The 12,125-nt window shown below is 36.2% G+C and overlaps 1 protein-coding gene across 3 annotated transcripts in view; it reads left to right on the top strand.

Annotated features, from left to right (window-relative positions):
* khdrbs3 (KH domain containing, RNA binding, signal transduction associated 3) overlaps window positions 1–12,125 on the top strand; it is a 149,914-nt gene that overhangs the window by 88,237 nt on the left and 49,552 nt on the right. For all 3 annotated transcript variants that reach the window (XR_011190769.1, XM_069195143.1, XM_069195142.1), the window contains exon 3: window positions 7,601–7,717. Coding sequence is in view for 2 of the 3 variants with exons in the window: in XM_069195143.1 (XP_069051244.1) it covers window positions 7,601–7,717 (117 nt within the window). In the remaining variant the exon portion in view is untranslated. The remainder of the gene's footprint in view (window positions 1–7,600; window positions 7,718–12,125) is intronic.

The raw sequence follows: 12,125 nt of genomic DNA, 5'->3' as shown, positions 1-12,125 counted from the left end.
ATATATTGACTTTTTTGTCTAAATAAAATGTCAGATTGTTTTGCATCAAATAACTGCTTGATTTCTCAAAATTTGTGTTAAGGCTTATTTGATTCTTTATTGGTATTGTTTTTGCTGTACTCCTGTGGTATTTTGTAAATAAATTAAGTCTGACCTTTTCCTGATAATTTAAATTCTCTGGTACTTTATATTTGTTTTTTATTTAATGAGAAGTGTACATAACCTTGTCACGCAAATCATCTGCTTAATCTGTTGTTAATGAGAGTCGTTGGACTGACAAGTGATGCACATTTTCAGCACAGCTTATTAACATAAGATCAGTGAAATGCCATTAATTCATCTTAACTAATTAGCACAATACTAACCAGTTCTTGCCTGTTCATTACAGGTATCTTGCTTGAACATTAAGGATGGTACAGTACCTTCTATTTTCATAGCATTGCATAGTTGAGTTGAAGATATTTTATGAAATGAACACAAGATCAATTTTTTTCTGCTTCTTAAATAATAAAACATATATCATTGTGCATTCTCTCTGATAGTATTTTTCAGCATTCTTGCCTGTATAGTAGCTTATTCTAGAGCCCAGTGCCTTTAATTTATTCTACATATTTAGATTGTAGCTTACATTTGAATTTTACAATGTGTACCATTATTGAAACCCTGTATGTCTCATGAAACAGTATGAAGACAAATGATAAATGTATCATTTTGTGACTTATTAAATTGTCTTATGGAGCCATTCTGGATTTCTTAAACATTTGCCTTGTACTTGACTTGTAATAGCCTTGCTAGTTAAAGCTGGGCAAAGAAAATCAAATTTTAAAGACTACATGTGAAATATAATTAAACAGGAAGGCTGTAATGTGTCCGTAAGGCTGTACTAAATGATGAAATAATTGGCATTCTGCTGATGAATACTATTTGAGGTGCAAATGATTCTACAGTGCCTATGAAGAAAAGGAAATGCACATTGACCAAATGGTGTGTGATAGTGTCGGCAGGGACAGGAGGCTGCCTGAGCACCGGCAGAGCGCGTGTTGTCTTCTTTGCAGTGTGCTGGCGTGTAGTTGTCTGCAGAGGTTTCGGTTCTCTGGTACAGAAGAGAAATCTTTCTCAGGTCTGAGAAATTAGTTTGTGTCGCCTGTGAGGGGAACACATTCGGTTCTACCGTGAACCCCGTCTGCGGGTGCTTGAGGATCTTTAAAGCGCAGCCTTGATTAGCCTCCGGTGTGGTACTGTAGCTGCGCATTCCCGTGCGCCATGTAGGGGGGAGTGCAGTGGGAGGTGTGGTCCACCGTCACAGGTGTTAAAGAAGAATTTGCTTAGAGGCATACAATGTTAAGACTCACAGCTCTCTGTGGTTGTGAGGTACTGTATGGTAAGAAATTGGTGAATCTGGTGCAGTGGTTTGAAAGAAATGAAGTTAGAGCACACCTAGCTTATAATAAGTCGGCACAGTAAATACATAACAAGCACAGCCAGGAAAGGTAAACGGTATCTGAGAAAACCTTCTATGGATTTTCTGAAGTGCTGACTAATTACTAGAAATTTGTAAATGACAAAAGCAAACAAATTGTATTTAACCAGCTCCCAATGTTCTAAAGACCATACTGTAAAAACATTCAACCCCATGCCTAGTGTGCTCTGGATCTCCTTCTTTTACATTCTATCCCAGGAAATGGAGAAATGTAAAACAGTAGGGGAATGTATTTGACTGATCTTGGAATGAATCAGATTATTTCCTACTAGAATATGATAAGCTTTATTTGTTAGCTGTTACCAAGTCTGTCTATGGTGTAAGACTATAAAAGATGTACAGTACCTTTGTCATATGATCAGGTTTTCACATTCCCTGAATGCTAAAGAACGCTGGGGCAGCCAACCCTTGAAGCTAAGGCTTGTGAAATATTATGCATTGATGATACATAAGTGATGTTTAGGTGCTGCTAGCAGACAACCTCCTATTGTGTATTTTTTTGCATGAAATTCATATGCCTTTCAACAAAAATACCTTACAGCATTAGTTTAATTTTCAGCTTTAAATATTATTTGTATCTACTGTATATACAAATTGTTCAGGAACAAATGCTTGAAAGGAGAAATCTTTATATTACTTTAACAATATCTTCAATCTTCTGTTGACAGTTTATATACTGCTTTCCCTGGTAAATGCGAACACCACAATGTTTTATTGAAACATGTTCTGAAATACAGTTTCAGAATTTGAATAAAAAACACAGCAATGCTTGATTAAATAAATGTCAATAGTTTTGTAAGTATTCTGTTTATCAACATGTTGATGCTCTCAATTTATAGCAAATTTTAATTGTAATGATTAAAATAATGCCATGACTTGCTGTTAAGGATTGCTCGGTTGATGGCTTAATGAGGAGACTATATCAGCATCTTGGAGCTGAAAGACTCAAATACAGGTCACAAGTTTTGTACATGGGCCCTGTTAATAATATACCCGTCATTGAATGAATATCTGATATGGTTATGAAAGCAGAATAAAAATCATTGTTACAACTTTATAATTAAATTATTTTAATGGAAAGGTGCTCTGCATATTTTTAGAGTTGCACTGCTGTAACCTGAGGGTATTTAAACTCATTAAAAATGTTTCTGTGTTACTTTTTCAAACACACACTTAAAAAGGAATCAATGACATCTTTGTGTGTTTTTAATTTTTATATTTTTTAAATTTAAAATTTTAAGTTCTTTGTTTTTGCCAGATTGTAACAATTGATGAATTAATGCTCAACCTGGGTTACAGACTCCAGATAGAGGAAATCATTTCTGCTCATGGTTAACCAGTTAATTAAGTTAATTAATTAACCGTGTCCAGTTAGGATGTAGCTCTTTTAGAATCTAATGTGGAAGAAAGTATAGGGCTTGAATATCTGAGAGTTCATACAGCAGCATTCTTGCTGTAAACATTTACCGAAAGCCTTTTTCTTTATATTTCATTGAGTTATAGCATCGTTGTAGCATGATTAAAACTGATGACCAACTCCTGCTACTAACATGATTTAAAAATAAAGCATCACTTTTGAATGTGTAAACTCATAGCATGTTATCACACGTTGTCATAAATGTTCTTTTTTACAAAGAGCCAATGAAGAGTGCAACGTGGAAGCATAAACTGTAACATTTTGTCACAAAACCCGGAAAGTCGGTTCTGACTCCCATGAAGTGTGTTGTTAAAGACCCTATGTGGGATGGTATAATCAGGAAGTGACTGGAGAAGGACATCAGGGAAGACATGGCGAGGAATAGATGGGATGATGGACAGGGGGGTGGTGAAGACTGTGATCCAGTGCATGGGGGGAGCGCAGGCGAATGAGTCCAAAAGGAAGTCCAAAGGGGGAAATCAGTGCGCAGTCCAAGGTCCAAGTGCCAGGAGATCCATCAGAGATGCAGGGAACAGGGAAGTAAGAAGACGAAAGGTTAAAACCATAACGGGACAAGGCGCTCCGAGCTCTGGACTCAGTAGGTCAGGACATCTGGGGAAAAGGGCTTGCCCTCAGACCACTCCTGAGCCCAGTGGATAGGCGGGTTTTCAGACTTCTGTCTTCCAAAGCTGAGCCCAGAACTACGGAGACGCCGGGCTTAAATAGGGAAACGGGGATAGGGAACTCAACGAAAAAAGGTAAGAGTGCCCTCTAGAGGAGGAATGATGATCATGACACATTTTAGAGGATATGATAATCTCGCATTGCATCATAATTAGAGGTACAATTATGTGGTTTAAATTTTCAGTATATCACATTTATAATAACTTGTAATCTAGATTCTAAATGCTTGTTCAATATATATTCTCATTAATTGCAACAGTCATAAAGGAGTGTGTAACACTGTTGTTTCAATGTACTGTACTGTATATATTTTTAAGTTTTTTTTTCTGTTTGTCCCATTCTTTCATCTTCAGCTAGTGTTTTTTTTTTTGCCTGTGCTGCTGCTTACCCCTGTAAACTAGAAAACCATTTTAGTCTCTGAACTCTTGGAGAAGTATAAAAGTAAGCCAAGATTTTAATAATACATTCTCAACCTGAGAAAAAAAAACATGTTTGATGTTCTTTCTGCAAGATGAAGAGGAAAATATAGTTAATAAATCTCTTTTATATTAATCTTCATTAAAGTTGTGCTTATCATCGATATCAAAACATTTCCACTTGACTAAATAGTCATGTTTAGTCAATATGTTGGTTTTAAAACCAATTTACATTATACTGTATAGTGCCACATTTTCTTTCCTTTTAGGATTTATTGATATGTGATGAAAGTATTTGAAATCCTCAAGGGCACTGACAAAGTAAAAGAAGTAGACTTTTTCAGAATAAACAGTGAAACACAAACCAGAGGACAGAAGTGGATACTACATTGACGTGCACATAAAACTGAAAACAGAAGGCAGGGTTGTAGGATAGAACAACATACCCAGTCATGTAGATTCAACTAATACCCTGGAATCCTTCAAGAAACTGCTGGATGATATTCTTGACATCGTCTTGTTTGTAGCCATTCTTATGTTCTTAATTTGAACTCACAAATTTTAACTGTGTAAATCTGAAAAAGCTCTTACAGACTAGTTTTCAAGAAATAATAATTATTATATTTTTTAATATACTGTATGTAATGATGCACATAATACCAACAGTTCTTCTTACTCTTCTCCTTATTTTCTTTAGCATTTTAGATTTAAAGTTTTGGGTAGTTTCAAAATAATGAAATTAAGACTTTCTAAATAACAATTTCTGGAAGACCTTCTTGAAACCTTTTTTTACTCTTACTCCATGGTTAGTGACAAACAAAATAAAAAAGGAACAAGTAATAGGTTTATTCCAAGCTGAAAAGTGTAGAAAGAAAACAATGCTTTGGCCATGGAGATTTCTTCCGCACACCTGAGGAAGGCTCCAAAGCCAAAACATTGTTTTCTTTCTTCTCTTTTCAGCATGGAATAAACCTATTGTTCCTTTGCAGCCTACGCATGCTGACTTTATTGATAATATAACAATAACATAATAACAACAATAACATTTTAAAGTATTAATTCACTTGGTTAGGAATTGTTTTTTTATTAGTGGCCAGTTTAATGTCAGGCATACAGTACTAGACAGATTTTTATAAGCAATCTTAAACTCAAATTTCTCTGAAATAGCACACATGAAATGTGCAACAACAGAAAAGAGAAAGAAGAATGCCCAACAAATTGACAGTAAAAGCAAGAGTACGATTTTATTATACATTATAACCTTTAGTGAAAATGTGGGTTTTAAGCGATTTTTACAAATGTCAGTTCCACAGTCTTTAATGGATTTGGGCAATGATTTGTATAGATATGGTACTGCACATGAGGCACTTCTCTGGCACATTTTGTGGAGCATCTTCTTTAGTAAGAAGGGCAGAATCAAATTAAGAGATGGAGTATACTCATGCAATAAATCCCTAAAATACCCTGTAGCTGGACCAAAGATTGCCTTATAAATGGGCAAGAGAACCCTATTGTCTATAATAAATTTCAGAGGGAGCCATTGCAATTTACAGAGATTGAGTGTTAGCTGCTGATGCAGAGTACTTTTTAGTTGACTTTTAGTTGACTCATGATCCACAGAAATACCTTGAACACTTGAAGCCTATTTAGTACCTTCAAAGATACCCCAATTAGCAAAGAATTACAGTACTCTAACCTGCAGTTTTATTACATTTTAACAGAAATCAGAGGTGATATTACTGCTTTGTGCATTACTATCTACTGTATTTGGGAATTTCTACTGGAAATACACTTACCCTGCAGAATTGTTGTTAACAGATATGAACATGCTATTCAATGTCACCTGTTTTTATCTCTATTACTCTCACTATTGTCACAAATAATATTATTAAATTATTTTAAAATAATGTAAATTCAGGAATCTTATTTTTGGTTCCCTCTCCTACTTTCTGTTTTCTCATTTCTTTTTCTTTTTGTTTGTTCATGTTACATAAACCACAAATACGAATGAGGAGCAAAGCTATCGACTTTGGTGCTTTTACTGTTTCTTGTTTTTTTGCTGTGCAACAGCAAACTTTTCTTTTAAAATTTAAAAAAAGCTCCTTACACAGATTAGTATTACACCCTCTTGTTTTTCATATCAAGCATTCTTTTGAAATGGTTATACTGTAGTTACACAGTTGTTTAAGACTAAAGAGGGCTACAAGCATTCTAATAAAAAGCTGCTAACAGATATTGTGCTTAACTAGTTGTATCTCACCCAAGAATTACTCATTCAATGCAGTGGTTTGCAATAGCTGCAAAAGGGGCAGCACAGTAGTGCATTTGCCCCTCTGTTTTAATAAAGAAACAGAAATGGAGTTTTTGTGTCAAGATTACTATTGAATGTAAGGAAGTATAGATTTCCTTTGGAAAAATTGAAAAGAACAAAACCTAATTACAAAGTGCCCTTAGTGTTCAGATCCTAAAAGCAACTGTTACCACTCACCACTTGCCCTGCAGCCTGCTGGCTAACAGCCCTAAAGCTTGTTATTCCATGTTCCTGAGCTCAAGGATATGCTATCTGCAGGAAATCTTATTAACCGAACTGCAAAGAAACAGACAGAGCAGGCACAGGTGAGACCTAAAATAATAAAGCATGTTTCTTTGTGTGGCTGCTAATTAACAGCTAGCAGTGCTCTCCCAGGCAGGGGTATAAGCCCAACAGGAGCACTGCAGAGCAAAACAATTTCTTTCTTCTCTGTGGCTGTCTCTTTTTAGCTTTTTCTTGCTCCAATCTTTGCTCCTTGAGTTTTCTGATAAATTACTAAAAATCAATATATGGATGAATGAGCTTGACACAAAAGGTTGCTAAATGTTTTTCATTTCTATTTAAAACAAGGCTCCTGGTCTGTCCCAAAGGCAATACTCTAACCCATGTCCTCACAACTTCAGCAAGCACTAACTTTAATGCTCTTCATTTTAGGAAAGACGGAAACCAGCTTCAGCGAGCATGCCCTACAATTCCATCCCAATTTGTAAAGCTTTTGATTTGATTGCCATTTATGCATTAATGGACTCAAACTGAGCCTAATCATAACAGCACAATGATGGTGCATATCGATTCAATATCTGCATTTCTACAAGGCTAAGAAAAAGTCACTATGGATCTTTCATTTGATATGAAATTGAAATAATGTTTAAAATATTATATTTATATTGTTCGAATTACTTAACTCCATTATACATACATCACAGATAATTTTGTCATTAATAACTTACTTTGAACAATATAAAGTGAATGCACCTACACCAACCAGCCATGGTGCTGAAGCTGGACTAGTTCAAGAAGTGGCTGGAAGAGATGCTTAGATTGATAACCTGCTAAAAACAGGTGCCCCCTCTTGTGTATTAATTCTAACGATGTTTAGAATTTACATGGCCCTTGATTACTATGAAGTAAACAAATTCAGTTTTCATTATGATATACAAAGGACTCTTTTTTTTAGCTGTTTTTGCAGTTTTAAGCAGTCCCTTTTCACTATATTTTTTGTACGGTGCTTTTATTGATGTGGACTAAAGATTTATTTGCACCGTTCTTGTATCGTGTGTTTTTTTTTTCAGTTTAACTTTGTCGGAAAACTCCTTGGGCCACGTGGAAACTCCTTAAAAAGGCTGCAGGAAGACACTCTCACAAAGATGTCGATTCTTGGAAAAGGATCCATGAGAGACAAAGAAAAAGTAAGCATCAGAAGCTATCTCACCGTTACCCACTCAAGAACCTCTCATGGTGGTAACAGATCACTTTTAGTTGTTATACATGCATGAGCTGACTCTGCAGAGCTTATGGAGGAACAAGCCATCTGTGACACAACTTGTCTTTTATGCTGGTCTTTTACCAGCAACTTGTAGCCATACCAGTTTCAGGTATCACTTTTTCCTACATTTGATACATCTCTTCAATAGTCTTTAATGATAGATGTCAGAAAACCTGGTAAAAGAAAATGTTCCATAAAAACCAGTTTTAGAAGTCAGTGACAGTTTTCTTGAAAACTTACAATAGTATCATTGAATGGTTGAAGTGACAGAGGTGATATATTTCTTGAAAAGTGCTTAATCAATTTTCACATAAAATTTTCACATAAAATATACATTTCACTTCCAATAAATGAATTAAGTTGACGTATCCTTTATATATGTTGCTTCCTATAAATACCTAGAGAAATCAAATAACCTTTTCAAGACCCATTTTCACAAAAAAGTTTTTATATTGGTGCATAGAAACATGAATAACATGTATATAATACAGTGCTCTGATATTGCTAAGTTAACATTTTTTATGTATTATATTGGGACATAAACAAATCACAATTAGTTGGGTTTATGTTTTTGTAATAAAATGTATTTTAAACATTTAAGACAATGGTACAAGCAGCTTGAAAACAGATGGATGGACTGTACATTACATCTCTTGTGAGAACTAAACCTAAGTGCTCAACATCCAATTCTCTGCAAAGCAAACACATATATTTCTACCCATAATATTTGCTTTTAATCATAAGACATTAATTTTCCATGTTTAGTTTGATCAAATATTAAACATTCAACTTTTAGTCTGCTTTTTTTTACTTAAACATACCTGGCTTTTGCAAAAAGAGTAAAATATTAAGATGCACCATATGATTTAATTTCTTTGATCAAAGTGCATGACACCTGAAAGAAAAATTACACCACTGGGGTCCTGGCTTCAATTCCTGACCTGGGGTGCTATCTGCATGGTGTTTTGTATGTTCTTCCTGTGTTTGTGTGTTTTCCTTCAGGTGCTCTGGCTTCTGGTTTCGTTTCACAGTTCAAAGACATAATTGTAGTTTAACTAACCTGTGGGGAATTGACCTGGGTGTGTTTGTGTCTGTGTTTGTCCTGCAATGAACTGGTGTCCCATCCAGGGTGTGTCCTGCCTTGTGCTGTGATAGGTTCAGCATCTCCTGCAGCCCTGAATTGGATGAAGCAGTTAGAAAATGGATGGATGGAGATCACCGGACCCCATGTTATTGTAAAGGGAGCTGGTCCAGCGTAGTTCAGGACCCTATGCAGACGGTATAATCCGGAAGTAAGTGGAGCAGGACAATGGGGAGGAGATGACGAGGATCAGGGCAGGTTGACAGGGACGGGGAATAAAAACAGGATGACGAGGCAGGAGCTCTGAGGCCCCGGATTCAGTTGAGCCCCGGACTCAGCTCAGGACGCCGTGATGAAGCCTATGCCGTTGGGTCTCTCCTGGACCTGCTGGTAGGCGGGCTTCCGGACGTCCATCTCCCAATGCTGAGCCCAGAGTAGCGAGAGCGCCAGGCTTAAATAAGGAGGGGCAGGATTGGGGGCAGGTGCACATAAATAGCAAAATAAGAAAGAGCCAGAGCGCCCTTAAGAGGAGGGATTACAATCGTGTCAGTTATAACAAAATGGATATTTACAAACTTAATCCATGTCTAGGATTGCTTGCTGTATTAAAATCATGATCAGAAAAAAAACAGATATCTGAAATTTGATTAAATAAGATTCCGTTGGGCTCTATAGTGAATATTCCTTAGTTCATGGGTACTTGGGATACTGAAACATGCATGCCCTATGAGTACTGAAGAAACATTAAAATGTCAGAGTCCGGGTGTTGGTGAAAGAAGAGCTGTTTATTCGTAAGCATACGGGAGATCAGCTTGCAAAAGCTAGTTTCTCCGAAAGATGTTGCTCAGCGCTTTTTATACACAGTAACAGACAAACTTCATACCTTTAACATACGTAGATTACCTAATCCCTAAAACGAATCATTTGTTTTTTTAGCCAAGCTTGGGTAGCGGAAAACAACTCCTTATTAAGACTTTCGTTATTGCTTACATTTGCAAAACAAGACATTTGGCTTCCCTTTTCACTATATTTAAGATATGAGCTGTACTTTTCCACTGACCTATACTGTAGATGCCCCCTGGTACGTTTCCACTTGCCAGGGTTATAAGCAGTTAGGAAATTAAAAGATAAGCAGTTTGTTAGTTTTTATAAAATTGATAACATTCCTTCCGTACTAAAGCCACTCACAAATCCACCAGGTTGGAATTCTCTGAAGCATTTGTCATATTACTGCAGAAAGGGTGCAGTTCAAGGCCACTGTTTGTCACCTGCTGTGAGTATTTACATTTTTGGTGTGAACCACCCACCTTGCAGGTATGAACTGGCATTTAGTAATTTCTATATTCTTCAGACCACGTTGGTGTCACTGTTTAATTTATGGCAAACGGATCAAGTGGAAAGGTGTCTTATATTGTAGCACAATGTTATTATTGGTTTCCCCTGAGAATTATTGTCCTGCCTTAAATGTTTATTTGATCTCAATGACAAAGAGTGCTGGGCTCCCCTCCTCTGTGCCTTGCCCCATGAAGATTGGCTTTGGTGCCTCTGGCTTGCTATTAAGTATAAATTGTTCTGTACGTTTGAACAAATACAGTCATGTTTTACAATGGGAACTTTTGTTAACTTCTTTATTGAAGCACCCTTTTATTTGAAAATAGAAAATGCAGTTCTGATCAATGTGATCGATAAGCATGAGTACTTTTTATTTATCAATAGGAAAACACTAACACCCAGAGGGATCCCTTAAAATGGGTACATTTGGGTCATCTGTGGGTTACCAAAACAAAACTAATTACAGCAAAAATGATGCTGCTGGAAGTATATTAAAAATTTCTGGTCAGTGGGAAAGCATTTGAAATGGGATGCATAATGAGAATTATTTCAATACATCTATTTAACTTGTAATTCTAATTCCACTGAAGCTGGACTAATGTACACAATGTCCTTCATTGCAACAAATGAGTCTTGAACTTATTAGATTTTCTTTTTTTCTGTTAAAATATAAATGACATCAATGTCTTTATCTCTAAAGTCATTAAAACGTCCAATGTATTATTGTTGTATTTGTTTACTTACAAGTACAAAGAGATAAAAAATAAACTGTCAAGGGCAGATTTTTTAGAATTGCTTCAATTAATTAATGTCCAGCAGGATGTTTCCTTTAATGCCTTGTGTGCCATTCAAATGATATTCATCATATACTGTATTATTCTAAAATGATTTATGTTTAACCATTATCCACAATGGGCATCCCACTGAAATCTTTAATGTAATGCTTCCCTGTTTGGTGTACATCCTTTCAATGAGGCCAAGATTTGTTAACTTCTAGGCTCTTTACATGGAGCACAAGAGTATTCTCAGCATGGGAAACACTGTATTAGTGAACACGAAAGGATGGAATTTAATCCCTGGTGTAGACAAATTACATGGCTGTGTCCTGCCTACCACTGTACTTGTATAAATACACTTGAATAGCTGGAGGGAGGGTGAAGGCTAGTAAACAAAGGCTAATTAAGCTGTATACTTTGGGACTTCATCATTTTAATGAGTCCCTAATGCTTGTCCATGTAGTCTAGGTGTATTTATACAGCTACTGCACATCTTTTTTTGCTTTTGTAATTCTGATCTAAAGGCAACTGAACACTTCATACACATTTACAATTACATAGGCCCTGTCTAGTGTATCATATATGAGCACTATGTGCAGTGTAATTTAAAATTGAAATATATACACATATAATTGAAGATGATTTTAGTCATAATGAAAATATGAAAAAATCACCTTGCCCATTTTAGCATGCAGAGTTTGAAACAAAACAACGTGATTCAATATTTAGCTCCATATCAGTTGGGTGCTTCAGTATGTATGCTTTGTATGTTCACCCCATGTTTATGGAATTTCCTCCAGGTGTTCTTATTTCCTCCCACAGTCCAAAGATACACTGGTACGTTAACTGCCTTCTGGAAAAATTGGCCCTGGTGTGAGTGTGTATTGCCCTGCGATGGACTGGCGTCCCATCCTTCATGTACCCTGTCTTACGTCCATTGCTTGCCTAGATATAATAAACTGCTAGACTCCGCATTCCCTGCAAACCTTAATGCATAGATGAATGAAAATGCAAACCTATTTTAGCAAGATAATTTGGAAACTGCTTAAGCTTGGACTGCTGGAAGAACACATATTTCTTGAAGGAAAAACCCTATAAGGGCTCAAGACTCAAGGATACAAAAGATCTTTCATTATAAATTT

Source organism: Lepisosteus oculatus, chromosome 10, assembly GCF_040954835.1.
Source record: "Lepisosteus oculatus isolate fLepOcu1 chromosome 10, fLepOcu1.hap2, whole genome shotgun sequence".
In the NCBI taxonomy this organism is placed as follows: Eukaryota; Metazoa; Chordata; class Actinopteri; order Semionotiformes; family Lepisosteidae; genus Lepisosteus; species Lepisosteus oculatus.
The sequence above is the reverse complement of the archived record's forward strand: the minus strand, read 5'-3'. Positions and strand labels throughout refer to the sequence as shown.